Source organism: Rhipicephalus sanguineus, chromosome 8, assembly GCF_013339695.2.
Source record: "Rhipicephalus sanguineus isolate Rsan-2018 chromosome 8, BIME_Rsan_1.4, whole genome shotgun sequence".
Classification (NCBI taxonomy): domain Eukaryota; kingdom Metazoa; phylum Arthropoda; class Arachnida; order Ixodida; family Ixodidae; genus Rhipicephalus; species Rhipicephalus sanguineus.
Window position 1 is genome coordinate 115,270,357 of NC_051183.1, and position 20,896 is coordinate 115,291,252.

Consider the following 20,896-nt stretch of genomic DNA (forward strand, 5'->3'; position numbering starts at 1 on the left):
ATCTTAACAAAACGATCTACAATAATCGCGAAGCTTCTCGAACAATGAGGCACGGTTTGCGCTGAGCGTTGCTGACAGTCTATGTGGGCGAAAACTGAATACAGCAAAAGTGATAAGAAACGCACATGTCAATATGGCGAAGTCTTCTTGGTAGCCCCTGTACACTGTTAGTCAAGTCCCGTGTAACGCCTGGTATATGAGCGGACGTAAGCCGCACGCTTTCGTTCTAGATCAGAAGTGTTGCATATAAAGCGATCTTTTAAACGCCACATTGCATGAGAATCTTATCGCGATAGAATGGCATGACATAAGCAGCCGCGTTGCAGACGCAACGTTCACATTTTCACGTAGTGGTGACGGTCAATGAGACGGCAGTCGGGCTGGGCTGATCAATAACAAACTCTTCACTGCGCGAGTCTTCGCCTAAGAAATAAAGAGCATAAGCACAGGCAATAGCACGCGGTACACTGATAAGTGATAACAGTCGTCGACCGTCTGTAATCTGATCATGGGTGGAACGCGTCGGTTTTAAAACATCCCTTATCGAACCATCAATCCTTATTGCTGGTGGTTGCATTTGCCCTATAAAAACTCGGTTACTTGTGTCCTGCGCAGAATTTTATAACACATCTCGAGCATAGACGGAACACAGGGTACAGCGCTTTTGACTTAGCGCCTGTGCCTTGTCTTCCCTCTGGCAGTCTTCGTCAAGTGTGCGCTGTTCTCGCCTCGTTATGCGCAATCTTAAAAGAACAGTCTGAATGAGTTGCAAAATTTGTAAATGTTGCTGCGCGGCCTACGGCGAGTGGTGCTAACAGGCGGGGTTTCACACTTGGGCTAGTTACGTTGTTGGAGATAAAGCGTCGGCATGGCGCCGGTAGCCAAGTGAAAATTCAGTTTCCTTTGTATCTGTGGCTGCATCTTTTCAGCCTACGTAATACTAAAGCCAAATAGCGAATATATGTGTACAAATAAAGTGCGTGTTTGGCTACTTTCTGTTTTAGACGTCGTATGTCTTTATTCAGTCGCCCCATTCTCGGCGCCAACGGATCGCGCTTGAATATCCTCATGTGCTCTTGCCGCTTTCGTTGTCTGCATGTGCGGTTTTTTTTTTACCAGCGGAGCTATTTAAGCCCGCCGTAATCTGCCCAACGCGAAGAAAAACTCCGCACCGCGTTGAGGTCACCTTGCGTTGCCGAGGAACCGGTTGCACAGCTTTGCGTCCGCTTCGCTAACGACCATGTGCGCAAACGCTCTGTCCCGCCAGAGGTGGCGTTATGGGTAACTGCGCATGCGCTCCTTCGTTTTGTATAATGACGGCGTGCGGCGGCGCCGCGTGGTGCCAGGTGCAGCGATGGCTTGATCGAAGAAGGTTTGCACTGCCAGTGAGAAAACCGCTTAACTAAAATCGCAGCGCGAGGGCACGCGACACTGCTGGACTCGACTCAATAAAAGTAGTTCACGTAGTGCGGTTGAAACGGTGCGTGGTGACGTGTGCTGGACTCGAATGGTACTTGGTACCACTTGGCATTACAGCGTTTACTTTAGCATTACTTGGCATCACTTCGTATGGCCAGGACCAGCTAGGAACTGATCAGCTCTGCTGTTCCTTTCGGCTTGTGGAACCAGTGCAAGCTACGCCCGGCTTTTTTATATGTTTTGAAGTTGAATTTTTTCCGTTTCCGCGCTCGAGGTCACGCCAGAAATTTTTGAAAAACTACGGAAAGGGCACAAGTAACTCCGAGCGTCTATGTGGTGCGAGAATTCAAGAGTAACACCAGAGCAATATTGTTTCGCTTCCTAGCGAACGCAAGGTAAGCACACTTTTCGTTCAGTCGTTATATAGAAGCAAGCATTGTCATTATCAGAACAGCTATAGGATGAATCAAAAGCTCTTCCGTGGTTGATTTATAGTGAATAACGTTGACATTTTTGTTGCTCAGGCATAGCGCGTTTTTCAGTGGTGGTGTAAGAATCTGATGCTACTTGATAACAGTTTCTCGTGATCCGATTGATGCTATAGCTTACGGACTGGCGGAAACTTCGCTTCGATGTTGGTTAGTGGTCGCTGTTTTTTCCTACGAAAAGAAAAGTAGCAATTGATGTGCGGCGATTGCAGTGAAATGCTTGCTCAACGTATTAGTTTGGCACGACAGCATTGTCCTGGCCAGTTTTGTTGTCAGTTAGCATCTTTGAATATTCATGAACACGGCAGAAAAAATAATGTATTACGTAGCAGCCACCGTTTCCTTCTCGAATTACAAATTCAAGCAACCTGGGTGACGACCGACGTTTCCTTCGTTTTTCAATTTGTGCATAGAACGGCAGAATTTTTTCTCCCTTCTCCAGAATCACGTTTTTAGTTTTAATTTGCCAAAAGATCTCTCAATGTTCCCCGCTGTATTTCACACGATTTCTAGTTGTGCCTTATGGCGACCTAAAAAAAGAGGAGACCTGGCAATGCTGCCATGGAGAACATGTAATATAGCTATAATCTGTCTTCTTCGTTGATCTGTCGTCTAAACCATCGGCAATCTAGGTTAAAGGAGCCAACAAGAGGACGTACTTAACTAAGACAAAGAAATCCTGCTATAAGGAGGACGTTTAAAGACATTTTCAAGCGTCTTCTTCACTGTAAATTGTGTTCTCGGATATATTTTTTTAGTCGTGACTAATACGGATTCAAGAATTCGAATTCAATCCCAATGTAATCAGAATTTGAAATCCCGCTATAAAGCGAATTTTTAAATACCTTTAAAAATTCCCCTCTGCTAGGTAGCCCATTAGGTCTAAAAACGTCGATTTGAGGAATACATAGGAAAAAACAGGCCCTAAACCATTCGCGGCGTATTGAAACAAGCCACAGGAAGGCCGATTTATGTGTGTTAATTATTAAGACTAGAAGACGCGCTTTACAAGACCCGTATTATCGCCAAGCAGCAGATCGCGCGTGAATAGTTGGTCGACGCATCCGCAAATTGAAATTAGAACTCGAGCCTGCGCACGTCATTTCTCATTGAAATAAGGAAAGGAACGCGCAAAAGGATAAAGGCGTGTGGTGTTGACATTGCATCAGCTATTGTGAATGCTTCCAGTTTCGTTAAGCAGTAATCCTTCTGTAATTTACTAGTGGCGATAACGGTCCAACTTCCTCCCGAGCTCTTCAGCGCTAATCATGTATCAGTCCGTGCAGCTGCTTCTGTAATATCAGTTAAGCTCGTCGACATAGCATGTGCGGGCGCTCGCGTGTGTCATGTCCTCTTTTACTTTATTTGGTGCTGCGTAGTGATTCATAGATAGTGTGAGCGTAGCTGTGAAGGACTTGTACTTCGCTACATTTCCAACTTGTGGACCAGAATGCAAGTAGGTTTCTGTGGAGCGGCTGTTACGCCGTCTCACGGTTACGCCTAGATTCGTAATGTTATTTGCCGAGAAATGCACTCCTTATCTTCCATGCGGCGTGCCCTCGCAAGTTCCATTCTCCTATAGTGGTTAAATGGACGCGGCCGCCTTGATGTGCGATTACTTTTCATTGGAATTGAGGATTCTGTAAAAAGTACAGACTTGTGTAATCTTTGAGGGTAAGTTAATTTTAGTTGCGCTGCACTCTGTATTCATGAAGAATAAAACTTGACAAAAGAAACTGTTGTATTGCGTCACGGGTTGCATGTTGACGTGCTTCACCAGTACGTGACTGCGTAATTCATGTAGCATACGTGACAAAGCTGTCCAAACATACATGCACGCTATGGTTTCCGGTTCATGTTTGAATGAACATTAGCTTTGACTGCGCGTGCCACGCAAGAACTTCGGGGAAGTTACGCATGTGTCACGTACTTGTTTGTTGAGCAAGAAAGCACCGCCATGGGAAATCACGGTATTCACCGATGGCAAACCACTTCCACTTATTACGGACCCTAATCAGCGAGTGCAGCGCCTTGCCTGTGCCAAGAGGCATGCAAGGCTACGAGTTCGTTTCCTTTAACTGAACGCATTGTTTACACGGACGCTGCACTTCCTGCAGACGATACCAGTAACACTTGTTATTCCACTGCGTGGTATGACCAGATAATGGAAATCAGAACCGACGCCATCGTGTATTAACAGAAGCGATGTATTGCACCCGAGCGGAGCTAGTGGCCACTCTAGAATATTCGGAGTGGGCCCTCCGAACTACATCTCAATCTGACCCCTTTCGCCACTAGGTGTACAGTCACTCCCAGGCTCTCCCATGTTCTTTACACAGATCCTGTACTGCAGAAGATCCGGCACTAGGAGCGCCTGCTGCGCGAATGCAGTCACGGTGTTAACATCCACTGGGTCCCCGTGCATTGCGGTATGCCCGGAAACGAGAAGACCCATAGATTAGTGCGCGATCATCTCTCCACCACGCTAGACAGACCCTACGATACTCCTTTTCCTCTCCTAGCTACGCCACCCGAGCTAGCAGATCCAATGGCAGAAAAGCATGTGACGAATATACGTCGTGCCGCATACCTCACAGCAGTGGGCAATCCGCTCTCGATGCAGTCGCTTCACTCGTAGTTATTCGCACTGCGAGAGTCGGTCCTGCTTCAGAGAATTCCGACAGGAACACTCCTTACTCCTTTCTTACTGGACCGTTTTCATAGGGGTGACACACCAGCACCCGTAGCTGTTTTCTGCTCCACGTGCAACTGCCGTGCTGTTCTTAAGTACCTCTGTTGGGAGTGCCCCCTTTACATTCCACGTAGGCTTTGCGCCCTGGTCACCATATAAAGGGGACCCTGGCCTTCTCTCCGGATATGGGCCTTCCCGGTTCCCACGCCTCCGGATCGAGCCATCGCGTTCTGGCGACCACTCTTGTTACTTAAGGGCCTAGAGGCGCCACCGGACGGCGATCGGCTCCGCGACAGCCGCCGGATTCAAGCGGCCCCAACTTAGCTGCCTCCAGAACGTCCGTTAAAAAAATGGGATGCAGCTCTACCTCTTCCCTTTGCTATAATACCCTCTCCCTTTCCATCACAGTACCCTCGGCGCATTTCAATGCAGAATGAAACTGGTTTCATATTTTCATTCGTTCTTTCTCTTGCCACTGCAGCAAACTTGTGGATAAGAAAATATTCATAGTGGCAATGTACTGCACAGTACCATATTCATGTAACCAGAACCTGGACGCACTTTGCTATTGGTTTCGAATTTCTCAGTGCACGATAGTTTCATGAAAGGCGCGTTTTAAGGAGAGCAGTTCGGCACTTCTTTTCAGCGCCGTGGTGACACTTTGCCTTGATAGTCTAGACGCGCGCGTTCAAACTTGTGGCTCACGTTCACCCTTCTTCGTTAACCTCGTTCTTCCCCTCTGTAAACGCGGCACCTCTTAGCAGAATCGAAAAAATTCCCTAGGATCTAGCTTGTGCCTGGGTAAATATAACACGTTCGCTGTCAGTCGCCGTATGGTGTTCTCGTGTTCGGGCCTTTTCACCCGTCCTCTTTTAGGTAATAAGGTATGTAACAAAATTATATTTCCTCTAAGGTGGTACTTACTCTAGATTCTTGGAAACAAGCACTACACCAACTAAATTACAACTTCTCAATCGATTGGGTTGTTTGCAGTTTTAGTATGAATAAATATAGGTGTCAAAAATTTTAGCTTTCTCTTTTTCTTGGGGACCTTCAAGTAAACGGAAGGTCCCAGAACTTAGTAAAGCATTCAGTGTGTGTGTTTGATGTTGACATCAGCAACAAAGCGCACCGGTGTTCCCTGTTGAGCATTTGCCACAAATCATAGCCGCGTCTTGGGATTTGTCGAATATGCTATGCGTCATACATTAGGATGTATTCACACGACGTCACCCGTAAGGGGCGCAAACAAGGTGGTCGCCTTACTCGTGCTCTCTGAACTGCGTACCTGATTTTAAGCTGTTTTTTAAACTGTTTTAAACATTCGAACATCCGCTTTACTGCCATTATTTGGTTAGCCCCGGCTTACTATAAGGATTTTCTCACTTAAGTAAGCATCCGATTTCAACCTGTGCAATGTTTGAAGAGAGGCTTCCACTACCATTATTTATAGGGTTTGTGGGAACGTTTCCGCTAACATCGGTGTCCACGTGACGGATTAGTTTCCTCGTAAGCCAGCCAAAGCATCATGGAGGGGAGCCCGGTAGTCGGCTGCGAGTGGCAAGAAACACCTGTAGAAATTCAGCATGCCAAGGAAACGGCCAAGGTCTTTAGCGGTGTTGGGTTGAGGGTAACTTTGCAGGTCCTAGATGCGTTTGGGCAAGAGCCGAGTTCTCTCAGATGAAACTTCGTGGCTGAGGAAGCGGACGACAGAAGCGCCTAGCGTGCTTTTTTGGACTTTGACGAGTAGACCATAATCATCGAGGCGTTGGAACAGCAGACAGAGTTGCCTGTGGTGCTCTTCGGCGTCGCGGGAAAATACCAGTATGCCGTCAAAGAGGCCGCCGACGACTTTGTCGATAAAGCGCTGAAAGGTTTGTCCAGCGTTCCTCAGGCCGAAGTTCATGAAGTGAAACTCGAACGAGCCAAATGGAGTGATGATTGCAGTTTTTGGGACGTCATCCGGATTGACGGGTATCTGTGTGTACGCCTTCACCAAGTCAAGCACGGAGAACACGTGGCAACGATAAATGCGATGGGCGAAGTCATGTATGTGGTGGATGGGGTACCTGTCCGGGATAGTGCGCGCGTTGAGGGCACGGTAGTCCCCACAGGGCCGCCAGCCTTCGGTCTTCTTCGGAACAAGGGGAGTGACGAGGCCCATGGACTTTCAAAGCGGCGGGTGATTCCTTCGCGCAGCATGGCCTCCAACTCTGCTTTGGCTATGCGCATGCGGTCCGGGGTAGGTGACGGGCGCGGCATAAAACCAGGGGGCCTGAAGTGGTCCGGATGTAGTGCACGGTGGTGTGCTGCACTTTGCATGGCAGTCCGCTGGGACGCGTTAATCTGTGAAATTCGGCGAGGATAGCGTGGTACGGCGAATGATTGTCAACACTTAGTACCTTGATGCTTGGCTGTTGAGCGGTCGTTCGCTGGCCTGGTGTGGAATGTGCCGATGTCGCGTCGATGAGGAGGTCGTTGCGGCAGTCCGGAAGGAGATTGTAGTGGGCCAGAAAGTCTGAGCCGATGATTGGCTCGGCGACGTCGGCGATGAGAAAATTCCAGCGAAGGTCACGGCGTAAGTTTCTGAGCTGGATGTGCAGGCGGAGCGAGCCGTACATCTTGATTGTGGAGCGGTTTGCCGCACCAAGCTTAAAAGACGTAGGCGGACGGAGACCTTGAAGATGGGATCGCGGGTAGCAGCAAATGTCAGACACGCTGTCGACAAGCAAACGCTGCTTCGTGATTTGGTCGGTGACGAAGATGCGACGGCCTCCGGGTTGGCAGCTTGCGGCCGTCTCTACGAGCTGCCGTTGTCGTTTTCCGCATGCCCAGCGGAACAGGGTGGTCAACATTGCCGGGCTCTGTCCCGGAAGCGTCGGTGGTAGTAACACGGGCTGTTGTTATCTGGTTGCCGCGACGAAGTGGTGTTACGGTCGCGGCTTTGCGAGTGGCAGCGCCGGTGCATCGGAAGACGTTCACCCAGGCGTTGTTGAATGGAGGTGAGCTGTCGATTGATGTCGTCGATATGGCGCGCAAGCTCTGCCTAGCGCAGCAGCTAAGCCACGCCGACCGACGGAAACATCGCGTGCAACCTCTGCTCGATAGTGCGTAGCCCACCTGCGTCCGATGTTGTCCAGGGAGTCGTTGGGCGTCTTAAAAAAGTGCCTACTTCTGAGACGGAAGCTGCGCATCTCGAAGCTACACTTGTCGGTTTATGGGGTGTCCGAGCGGCGACGGGCCCGCACATCGCTGTACCAAGCTTTGTTGCGCGACTTCGTGCAAACTGCCAGCAAATATATAGGCACCCTCGGCGGATTTTTTCCGTCGTCGTTATGTCCCGGATATGTATAAGTCGGTATATATATATATATATATATATATATATATATATATATATATATATATATATATATATATATGTATTGTAACATGGTAGGGCGCAGACAAGAACGCCAGCGAAAGAAGAAGACGAAGACGGTTGTTGTTGGTGCTCGCTCTTGCTCGGCTTGGACCGCTGATCGCTTCAGCTGCTGCACTCTTCTAATAAACGCGTTACTGCCTCAACGTTAAACGCATACCATCAAGTGGTGGAGGTGCTGGTTCCGTTCTCCATCCTGGAACTCCGCAGCCGGACTCTACTTTCCCCTTCAACAATGCCGAACGATGCTACCACACCCCAAGCTGCCCGCTGTCCCGGTGTTCCAAGAGAGCGGGACCCCGTCATTTTCAGCGGTACTGATGAGCAAGACGTCGAGGACTGGCTCTCTTCTTATGAACGAGTGAGTGTCAACAACAGGTGGGATGACAACGACAAACTTGGCCGCGTCCACTTCTACCTGAGAGGAGTAGCGGAACTCTGGTTGAACAACCACGAGGCTGAGATTTCCAACTGGGCCTCTTTCAAAACGACCTTCGCGGACGTATTCGGCCGACCAACCGTGCGCAAGCTCCGCGCAGAACAGCGCTTGCTTCACTTCGTATATTGAGGACGTCGTAGGCCTCTGCCGCCGCTTCAACCCTGTCATGTCCGAAGCCGATAAAGTCAAGCACATCTTGAAGGGCATTGAGGACGATGCGTTCCACATGCTTGTGGCGAAAAACCCTGAAACAGTCGCAGACGTCATTCAGCACTGCCAGAGCTACGAGGAGTTGCGAAAGCAGCGCATTTCCACGCGACGTCCTAGTTCGGACATGACCAGCACGTCAGCAGCGACCGTTGGCGCAATATCTTCGGACCCGGTGGTCCTGACACAGCAGATTCAGCAGTTTATCCGAGAGGAAGTGGCTCGCCAATTGTCTCTTGCGCCCTTTCTCCCAGGCAATACTCATGGGCTCACTTCATCGCTGCGACAAACCATCGAAGAGCAAGTCTCCGAGGCACTACCACCCACGTACCAGCCACCGCCTGTATCCGCGCCCCTCACCTACGCTGACGTCGCGAGAAGGCAGCCACATGCGCTGCCGCCCATCGCGGACACTGCTCCCCAAACAAACGCATTTTACGCAACGCGGGCGCCGGCAGGCCCGCACGTTAATCTTTATCGCCGTCCTGCAACGCCTTCCAATAACCCTTGGCGCACATCGGATAACCGGCCAATCTGCTACTACTGTTGTCTACCCGGCCATGTTGAACGGTTCTGTCGCCGGCGCGTCCCTCGTCCAGGTACCATCGAGGACAGCTACAGCTACGTCCGCCCAGAGCCACCACAGCCAATGCCTCCACACGCTACTTCAGACACCTTTTCATCGAACCGCCGCGCCTTCAACCCACGTCGATCGCCCTCCCCACGGCGACGTTCGCTTTCACCTATGGTTCGTCGACCACCACCCGCCCAAACGGAAAACTGACCATCGCAGTTCCGGAGGCAAGAACTGCGCCGCTGTCGAACTCTACAAGGCCTCGTTCTCTACCTGCCAACGAAATTTCTGTGTGCGTTGATGGTGTTGCCGTGCAAGCATTAGTCGATACTGGAGCTGCTGTATCTGTATTGAGTGAAGCAATGTGCCGCAAGTTAAAAAAAATTACTATTCCGCTTTCTGGCGTCTCCCTGCGCACGGCAACCGCGGATCACGTAAAGCCTTCTATGACGTGCACGGCTCGGCTACTCATTCAGGACGTTCTCTATGTGGTCGAATTCGTTGTCTTTTCGCAGTGCTCGCACGACGTCATATTAGGCTGGGACTTCCTTTCCACACATCATGCCGTTGTTGACTGTGCCCATGCCGAGCTAAAATTATCAGCGATCGCCGAAGTCGATTCTTGCAAGCCTTCTTTTTCTCGTGTCCTCGTCGCCGCTCACGCCATCAGCAGACTTTGCCTCTCGCAAGAACTTCGTTCTTCCCTTTGCTCTTCTCACGATCGTCGACTCTTGCGCAACCATTTATGTGACGAACCTGCTTTCGGTCCCCGCCACATTATTTCGCGGAGAATGTATAGGCCGACTTGAGGACATTGATTTTGTTTGCGCCAGTCAAATGCCCGATCGCACGACAAGCCTCCAGGTCGACAGTGTCAATTCCGTTACCACGTCCGACGCATCCTCCCTGGACGTCTTCCTTCCATCAATTGATTCGGAACGTCCTGTTGCTCAACGGACCCAACTTTTGAAGCTCCTCGACCGCTTTCGGACGTCTTTCGACTACAAGCAACCCACTTTGGGCCGAACATCTGCAATCGTTCATCATATTGACACCGGCACCCATGCACCCCTGCGCCAGCGTCCATACTGGGTCTCTCACGCTGAACGCCGAGTTATTGACGACCAGGTGACCGATATGCTTAATCGTGGCGTCATGCAGCCGTCCCACAGCCCTTGGGCCTCCCCTGTGGTGCTCGTTAAAAAGAAGGACGGTAGCATCCGATTCTGTGTTGATTATAGGCGCCTTAACAAGATCACGCGCAAATATGTTTATCCGCTCGCCAGAATCGACGACGCTCTCGACTGTTTGCAAGGGGCAGAGTTCTTTTCATCACTGGATCTTCGATCGGGTTACTGGCAGGTACCTATGTATGAAGCTGATCGCCCCAAAACTGCGTTCGTGACTCCCGACGGCTTGTACGAGTTTAACGTGATGCCGTTCGGCCTTTGCAACGCCCCTGCCACTTTCGAGCGTCTTATGGACAACACACTTCGAGGTCTCAAGTGGCAGACGTGCCTTTGCTATCTGGACGACGTCGTCGTTTTTTCAAAGGACTTCGATACCCATATTCTGCGCCTCGCAAGTCTCCTAGAATGCCTCACACATGCTGGGCTCCAACTGAATTTGAAAAAGTGCCATTTTGCCGCCCGGAAGCTCACCATCTTGGGGCATGTCAGCACGGACGGTGTTCTACCCGACCCCGCGAAGCTCCGCGCCGTCGCCGAGTTTCCAAAGCCGTCAACACTGAAAGAACTCCGGAGCTTCATAGGCCTATGCTCGTATTTTCGGCGATTCGTCCGTAATTTCGCCTCCATAATGGCTCCTTTAACACGCCTACTTGCTGACAGCCAAGGTGTCACAGCATGGTCTTCCGCTTGCGACGACGCATTCGCGAAATTACGTCATCTACTGACATCACCACCGATTCTTCGTCACTTTGACCCAGATGCCCCTACCGAAATCCACACGGATGCCAGTGGAGTCGGCCTTGGCGCTATTCTTGCTCAACGCAAGTCTGGCTTCGACGAGTACGTCGTTTCTTACGCCAGCCGCACTCTCACCAGAGCTGAAGAGAATTATTCGGACACAAAAGGAATGTCTAGCTATCGTGTGGGCAATCACGAAATTTCGACCTTACGTATATGGCCGCCCATTTGATGTTGTGACTGATCACCACGCCCTCTGCTGGTTATCGTCACTCAAAACCCATCTGGTCGTCTAGCTCGTTGGGCGTTACGTCTCCAAGACTACGACATCCGTGTCGTCTACAGGTCAGGCCGCCGATATTCAGATGCCGACGCTCTTTCCCGTTCTCCTCTTCCCCATGAATACGGAACTGCGTCTGTCTCCAGCTACAATTCTGCATCACTTACATACGCTGACATGCCATCTGAGCAGCGCCAGGACCCTTGGATAGTCTCTATCATGGAGTTGCTGTCTCGGCCATCACCACCTACCGCCACTCGTTCGCTGCGACGCACAGCTCGACATTTCACCGTACGCGACGGGCTCCTGTACCGCCGCAACTACCTATCTAAGGGCCGCAAATGGCTGCTGGTGATTCCTCGCCAGCTACGGGCCGATATCTGCGCCTCCTTTCACGCGGATCCCCAGTGCGGCCACGCCGGCGTAATAAAAACGTATGCACGCCTCCGGCTGCGGTACTCCTGGCGTGGAATGTACCGCTTTGTCCGACAGTACGTACGCTCGTGCTCCAAGTGTCAACGCCGGAAGAGCCCAGCGCACACAGTCACTGGACCACTACAGCCGTTGCCTTGTCCCTCCCGGCCCTTTGATCGCATCGGCATAGACCTGTATGGCCCACTTCCCTACACACCTGACGGGAACCGCTGGGTGATTGTCGCTATTGATCACCTGACACGCTATGCTGAAACTGCAGCGCTGCCAGAGGCCTCATCACGTGAAGTCGGCTTATTCATTCTTCAAAAACTCGTTCTTCGCCACGGCGCACCTCGCGAGCTACTCAGCGACCGCGGACGTACGTTCCTTTCTGAAGCCGTGCAAGCCCTCCTTCGTGAATGCAACGTTGTGCATCGGACAACCACCGCGTACCATCCCCAAACCAACGGAATGACTGAGCTTCAGAATCCACGACTTTATCTGAAGTCGCCAATTATGCCGAGGAATGCAGACAACTCGCGCGTTCTTTAAGCGCCCAAGACCAAGCGCGCCAGAAGGACCGTCACGACGTAAACCTGCCTACTCCGTCATATTCGCCTGGAACGTTGGTGTGGCTTCGCGTTCCCTCCTCTGCTCCTGGCCTTTCCACAAAGCTACTGCCTAAGTACGAAGGCCCCTACCGCGTCCTACGTCAAACATCCCCAGTCAACTATATTATTGAGCCTGTTCAATCATCTACGGACCGCCGTCGTCGCGGCCGCGAGACTGTTCACGTCGATCGACTGAAGCCGCACTATGACCCACCAGTTGTACCTGTTCCTTAGGTCGCCAGGATGGCTCCTTTTCCGCGAGGGAGTGATTTGTAACATGGTAGGGCGCAGACAAGAACGCCAGCGAAAGAAGAAGACGAAGACGGTTGTTGTTGGTGCTCGCGCTTGCTCGGCTTGGACCGCTGATCGCTTCAGCTGCTGCAATCTTCTAATAAACGCGTTACTGCCTCAACGTTAAACGCATACCATCAGCATATATATATATATATATATATATATATATATATATATATATATATATATATATACCAAAATAAACCAGAAGAAAAAACGCCGAAGTCACGACCGCGTATTCGAACGAAACTGAACCACGCGCCATGCATGTGACGGCGAAATAACGGCGATATATTTGTATACAAAATTTGCCGCTGGTGATACGCAGATCTCGGAGGAGATTCAGCGCGCTTTCTATCACGCAACGCTCGTACATTTTCTTTCACTTTGAAAACTGCCCCTGATGAGCGCGCGACAAAGTGGCCCCTTTCTGTATGAAATCGTCATGTGGAACGAAAAAAAGAAAATGAACGCCGGGCACACCTCTCGCAAGACGCCCCTGTGGCAGGCCACAGACGCAGAGGGGTCACTGCACGCGCCGCACTTAAACAAAAAGAAATATCTAAGAGGGTCTCATCCTCTATTGTCGACAGTAGCAGTGCGTTCCTCGAGCAGAAAGACGAAACAACTGTGACGGTTCTTAGTTCACGCCATAGAGGATAAAAAAATTGGCCGCGTATCTGCGTGCTTCACTGCAACTATCGTCTAAAGACGATAGAAGAGGCGCTGCGTGAGATATGGACGCCATCTGGCAATACGTCGGGAAACATCAGTGCTGTGTTGCGGACTGGTAGTCCCGGCGCAGCAGCAGGCGAAGACCAGCGGTGACGAACACGACCGGCGTGGACACCAGCCAGCCCGAACACGCGGTTTGGCGCGAAGCGATGAAACATAAGAAACGTCCGCACTCAACGAGTACACTCCACACACTCTTTTATTTACACGTCGCCTGGGTAAAACAGGAATGCCAGAGCGGCGCCCCATGGCATTCGTACAGTGCAATACAGAACCGAAACCGAAACACAACAATGAGCTCGTGTAAAGTGCACGGAGGAAGGCAAGTTTCAGCGCAGTCGCATTTTCAGCGCAGCTTAAGAAACTACGGTCTTTAGAATTACGTATGTATGCATTTTCTATTAAAGCAACACACCACCTCATACTTACCTAGTGATGTTGCGCCTCAGATATGCGTAATGTATGCTTTTTGATTGACAATGTACAAAGTATGAACCTAGTCAGCCGTTCAAAATGGCTGGCCCTTGGGCAAGTGGTTCAACTTTGGCCAAGTGGCTAAATCGAGTGACGTGCCGACAAACAACGACAGAAAGACCGACCAAAATTTCTCTGCTTAAGTATCCCAAGAAAGACGATCGTCTTTAAAAACGACTACCCGGCAAAGGTAAAGCCACGGTTTCCCCTGGTCTGTGTCGGAAAAATGCTCTTTTCAGATGGTCCCAGCGTTGAGTTATATTCGACTTTGCTCTGTTACTGTAAACGCCAGGCGAATGGTAAAATAAGGGATCGTTCTTCACGAAGAAAGTAGCCTATCGAGAAGGGTATTGATGAACTGATCTCCAATCAACTCCTCCTAGATCTTGAGGCGTCTTAAGAAAACTTGTAACACAAAGGCACACGAGGAGCACTGCCTGTCCCAAAAGATTGCGCAAACTGAACTCATAGGGTGTATGAGGGGAACGGTGCTTTTCTTTACTACCCGGTAATGCTATATTCTCACGGGGCTGTGACGTCGACGAAGGTAGCAGTCGGCGTGTCCAAGATGAAGCTCTTTATTTGGCCGAACTTGTGGCCGGGAAATGAAAATCAAACTACACAATACACACTGTACACTGATAGCGGCGAACAGAGCGTGCGCCGTTGAAAAACTGAACCGCGGCAAGACTCGTCGGCATTTGTACATGCATGCGGCATCGAATATTGGAGCTCTGGAATAATCTTGACAATCTTAGATCTACTACAATCTGGAACGTTCCCAGACATTCTGACGCAGCTTGCGCAAGCTTGTAGTAGCATGTGTAAGGTGGCGGTAACGTAAAACAAAGAAAGAAAGGGCGCGTATGGCATTTCCCTCTTCTGAAAAGATATCGTCCCGGTGATTACCGAGTGATTGAAGTGGATACAGAAATAACCTGCAATAATGAAGTAAGAAGTACAGTCCGCAGGTTCGCTAACGCTGAAAAAACGGCTTAATGCGCACAACATCGACGACTTCAGATCGCGCGCGGCGTAGTTGAGAGTTGCCGCCAGGGATGACCTCGTAGTCTAGGGCGACGAGACGTAGGAGCAATTTGTATGGCCCCAAGTATCGTCGAAGAAGCTTCTCGCTAAGTCCCCGTCGACGCGTCGACGTCCAGACCCACACGTGGTCGTCGGGTTGGTACTTCATGTGGCGTCGTCGAAGGTTATAGTGATGGCTGTCGACACTCTGCTGGTTGTCGATGCGCAGCCGGGCGGGCTGGTGAGCTTCTTCGGCGCGTTGCCAACAAGCAGCGACGTCGAGATAAACTTCGTCGATGGCAGTTAGGAGCATTGCGTTGAGCGTTGTTGCAGGGCTCCTCCCGTAAACCAACTTGTAAGGCGTCACCCGCGTCGCTTCTTGTGCGGCTGCGTTGTATGCGAAGGTCACATACGAAAGGACGACATCCTAAGTCTTGTGCTCGACGTCGACGTACATGGCCAGCACGTCGGCGATGGTCTTATTTAGACGGTCGGTGAGACCATTGGTGCTGAAAGTAGTTCCAGAAAAAAATCGTTTTTCGTGCGTAACCTAATTATTTAAAAATGTGCAGTTATAACTTTTAGCTGCTAATTGATAATGCCAGGAGATGATTAGTGATATTATATGAAATAGCGTTATATTTGACATTTGTCGGGGTTTCTTTAGTCGCCGCGTTCCCCACTGGCGTCGCATTGGTTCTCTTCCTTCACCACCATCCTTCCGAAGAAAAAATGGCCTCCACGTCGCCTGTGCCTTCTTCGTCCGGCTGCTGGCCAATTGGCTCGCGCCCAGGATATTCAAGAAGCTTGAGTACCAAAAGCTGTCGAAACAAACCAAGCAAGTGATCTGCAGCGTGTACGCCCAAGTGAGACTGACGCAACCGGGACTCTCCTTTTGCTTCGGTGTTTCGGTCGGTTAGCCAGCAGACTGCCAGCTTACCGGCGTGAGCGAGCGTACTGTCGTACGGCTCAAGGCGGATGTTTTATAGGGTACCCTGAAGTCCCCGAAGCGTAAAAGGCTTCGTTTAACTGCTGAATCACCAGCAAAAGTTACTCGAAAGACAAGAGTGCAACGGTACGATAGTTTTACCCTGTCTGCTCTTCGCCGGAAAGTACATCAATACTACATTCGCAACGAGGCGCCAACGGCAGAAAAGATCCTCAGCGAGGTAATCGGCTACACCGACATGGGGCTACCGAAGCAGCTGAGTGTCAGAACGATGCGCAGGCTTCTGAATGACATTGGATTTGAATTTCGGAAGCGAAAACGTAACTGTGCACTGCTGGAAAGGGACGACATCATCGTGTGGAGGCGGAAATATCTGCGGACCATTCGAGAAATGCGAATGGAGAAACGGTACGTACAGTTACTGCTTCCATTTGATGGACAGAGATGTAAATGTCAACGATGTCAATGAAAACACAAATGCCGCATGTAAAAATTCAGAGTTGAAAGAGTAGGACGAGGAAATAATCATGGAAGGTTCTCGTACCGCCATATATTTATTTTTAATTCACCCGTCCTCATACATGTTGCCGTTCATCTTGATTTGTATTTTTTATGGCTTGCTTCTGCATCTGTGGCTCTTATTTGTATTTTGCCTGTTATTCTGGTTAGGCAAACGAAGGCACAAATACGTATCGACGTGCTCTAATGAAGTAGGGATAGCTCTGAATGAAGGTATTTGTTATTCATGTGAGTACGTACCTTCTGCGAACATTTTTTTTATTTTTGTATTTTCCAGTACCACCCAAAAACTGGAAATACCTGCTTGCCCAGTAAAATGATATTAGATGCACATCATAAGTTTCTTCTGTCTCAATTGACCCCTCTCGTTAAAAACAGAAACCTGGCCACATTTTTCCCTTGCTTTCGCAGGGCTATATACTACCTTGACGAGACTTGGGTGAATGCTGGGCACACCAAGGAAAAGGTGTGGGAGGACGCCACTGTGTCGTCACGTGAGGACGCCTTCCGCAAGGGTCTCACAAGTGGGCTTCGCACACCGAGCGGCAAAGGTGGTCGGCTCATTGTCCTCCATGCTGGAAGCGAAAACGGCTTCCTGGATGGGGCATCTCTCGTTTTCCGGGCGAAAAAGAGTGTTAACAGTGACTACCACAATGAAATGGATGGCCCACGCTTTGAGAGATGGTTCAAAGAGCAACTTTTACCAAACATTGAGCCACGGACCATAATTGTCATGGACAATGCTCCATACCAAAGTGTTCAGCTCGAAAAGTTGCCTTCGACGTCGTCGCGCAAGGCAGAGATTCAGTCTTGGTTGACTCAAAAAAACATCCCGTGGTCTAATGACCAGTTGAAGCCCGAGCTAATTCAGCTGGTTAACCAAAACAAGCACCGTTTTTCTGGATACCGCATTGATGCACTGGCCAAGGCTGCTGGTCATGACATTGTTCGGCTTCCTCCTTACCATTGTGAATTCAACCCTGTTGAAATGGTATGGAGCCAGGTCAAGGGGTATATTGCAGCCAACAACAGGTCGTTCATTCTTGCTCGGGTCGAAGATTAACTGCAGTAGGGTACGGATTTGGCCTGGTTGGTGCATGACTTCAAGTAGAAAAATATATGCGGACTGGTGGAATAAAAGCACATTTGGTTGATAGTCAGCGCCGTGTTTGTGCCCTTTCTTCGTCCCGTCTCGTAGCAATGTTTTCTACTTGAAGGAGTCGAAGCACTTCTGGTCGAAGCCATTGCCCTTGTGACTCCAGAAAACTGGGCCCGCGACTGCGCTCACGTGGTGCGTCTTGAAGAGGAGGCCTGGGAGCAGGATGGTGCAATCGAGAGCACGCTCGACAGCATCATAATTACTCTGGGATCTGACTCCAGCAGCTGCAGTGACAGTAGTGACAGTGAATTGAGTGGAATAGAGGAATTCTGGTGAACCCGGTGTGCGCTGGCTCATGTGATGCTGATTTTTTTGTGAGATGCTATGTATTCCTTTTTGATGCCCAAAATGTAAACAGCCTTTTCAAATAGCTGTTACGGGTGGATGAAGTGACAAGGCTGGTTGAATCATAGCTCAAGAGCTGGGAGAGGGAAGTGACTTCCAGAAATGCATTGTCCCATCATTTGTAACTTTTTCACTCATCTGGCAAAAAAATACCACCATCAGTTGCACTACGTACGTGGATAATAATTAGTATCCACTTGCTCATGTTTTGTTGGTCTCTTTGATTGCACGTGTTAATTGCTGAAGCAAATGGGCACGTTGAGCACAAATGCATTTTGAAGTGCGTTTTTACAGGGCCAAATGACGAAGTCTTAAGGGAATACGCGCAGTAATGTGCGTCTTCATGTAGTTTTTACTGTACATTTTTGTCAGGTACTCTATGTAAGTGCTCACGGAATCATAAATGTTTCGTTGAAAATACACTGCTGTCTGACTTTGATATATTAAGTTAGTTTGAAAGAAGGGGACACAGTATTAAAGGTTTATTCCTGTGACTGGTGTGCGTGTGTGTGTGCATTACTACTTGAGCGACTTTTAGATTTTAGCCAGCTGATTATGCAGGAAATATATAACAAACACCTTTTTTTAGCTGCTGCAATTTTTCACGTGGCACAATTTATTCCTCCTGACAAATACTCGCCGTGTCCAGATTTAAAACTGTCAGCAACAGGCCGTGGTAGCCCTGTGTGTTCAAGGGATTTCCTTGCTGGTTCAGGTATAGTGTGTGTGAATACCGGCCACAGCCACGAAAATTGAAACTGTAATGTGGAAGGAAGAGGGATGTTATAATTACCAGGCATGAGTATGGTTCAGAATGTTGGCGTTGGACAAAGTTAGCTAATGAAATGTGCTTTACGATGTCAGGAACCAATTATTGCTGGCGAAATGGTAGGTGACCATTTATTTTTGAACTTTAGAACCAGCGCTAATTGTGTGGATGTTCAGAAGCATGACATTTTACAGACGTCCAGGGGTTTACACGCCTTCCTGTTCTAAGTAACCTAACAAGTGCAATCTACAATTGCTATCCTGAGGCGCACATAACCGGCGCCATGCAGTATCGTGAGAAATGACCGCATGCCGGTACGGTTTTAATGAAGGAGACGGACACGCGAAGCGGTTGGGATTGAGCACAGGATTCGTGGGTTCTGCAGCGGCGTGAGGTCGCCGCTATATGTTTTCTGAGCCGCGGAGCGAGGGGGCAGTGGGCCACTGATGCCTTTTGACGCCGGCGTTACTCAACGCGATCTAAACTGAATTTCACTTCGCGCCGCAAGATGTGCGAGCTGCTCTTCGGTATACCGCGCCCGCGCTATGTAAGCACGTGACACGCGTCAGTTTACAGCTCTAGATGAGTTTACATATTAGTGCATGTCCAAAAACTGCAGCGCTGAAAATATGCACGTCATTTGTGGGCGACACAGAATGGCACAGAGACATTAAGCGTAGGGAACGAAACGCCAATATGCCTGCACGCTGGGTAATCGTGGTTCAACGCAATCAACCAAGAAGCACATACGAAGAAATGAACTGCAGGAAATACGCATCTGTCACGCCGAAACTGAAACCGAAACAAGTTCATCGGGGACTACTTTGGCGCAGTAACACAGAGCAGTTAGCTCCGCCCCCGTAGCTTTCCCTTCATTGCCACAGAAAGTTGTCCCCCCAGTATAGTTGGCTCGAAATGGCGAGAAGTTCTTTAGAAGGCCGTTTTGGAGGAAAAACGACGCCAGTCCGGGCTTGAATACCTTCGGAACAACGGCGGTACTACCCTCGGGGTATTCCATAAGGCCCGTGAGTTCCGCGTCGGTTCGTTGTCGTTCGGCGAAGTCGTCGGCACCTACGGTTCCGAAGAAATACTCATCCTGATCGCCCTGCGGCGGAGGGTCGACGGGGGCACGAGACAGGCAGTCCGCGTCATAGTGCTTTCTTCGGGACTTGTAAAGGACGGGAATATCGAATTCTTGAAGCCTCCGACTATACCGTGCGAGACGACCTGAAGGTTCCATCAAGTTAGCTAGCTAACACAAGGCGTGGTCGTCGCTCACAACTTTGTAGGATATGCCGTAGAGGTAGGGGCGAAACATCGACACAGCCCAGATGATGTCCAGACACTCCTTTTCTGTTGTGGAGTAGTTGGCTTCTGCCTTGGATAGCGTCCGGCTGCATAACTGATAACCCTTTCCAGTCCGTCCGTCTTCTGCACAAGGACGGCGCCGAGTCCTACGCTGCTTGCGTCAATGAGGATTTCAGCATCGGCTTATTCGTCGAAGTTCGCAAGTGTCGGAGGCACCTGCAGGCGTCGTTTCAATTCTTGAGATGCTTAAACTTGCGCCGTTTCCCACGTGAATGTGACGTCGGTCTACGTGAGTTGCGTTAGTGGCTCGGTGATCCGTGATAAGTCATTGACCAAGCGTCCGTAATATGCACACAAGCCGAGAAATTGGCATACGGCCTTCTTGTCAGTGGGTGGCGGGAAGCCAGCTATGACAGCTGTTTTCAACGGGTCTGGGCGCACTCTGGACTTGCTGATCACGTGACCCAAGAACAGTACCTTCTCGTATGCAAAGCGGCACTTTTCAGGCTTCAAGGTGAGGCCAGAGGTCTTGAGTGCTTGATGTAAAACGTCAAGGCGCCCATGGTGTTCGTCGAAGTTTGACGCAAACACAATGACGTCGTCCAAGTACACGAGGAAAGCCTGCCACTTCAACCCTGCCAATACTGTATCCATAACGTGTCGGAAAGTTGGAAGTGCCGAGCAAAGGCCAAACGGCATGACCATGAACTCAAAGAAGCCGTCTGGTGTTATAAAGGCAGCCTTCTCTCGGTCTCTTTCGTCGACTTCGATTTGCCACTAGCCGGTCTTGAGGTCCATCGAAGAAAAGTACGTCGCGTTGTGGAGTGGATCCGGGGCGTCGTCTA

The 20,896-nt window shown here is 49.9% G+C and overlaps 1 protein-coding gene across 1 annotated transcript in view; it reads left to right on the forward strand.

Annotated features, from left to right (window-relative positions):
* LOC125759487 (uncharacterized) overlaps positions 1-17,533 on the forward strand; it is a 60,405-nt gene extending 42,872 nt beyond the window's left edge. Inside the window, exon 2 of the mRNA XM_049418335.1 lies at positions 16,882-17,533. Within this exon, the coding sequence (XP_049274292.1) occupies positions 16,882-17,533 (652 nt within the window). The remainder of the gene's footprint in view (positions 1-16,881) is intronic.
* Positions 17,534-20,896: the final 3,363 nt, after the last annotated feature.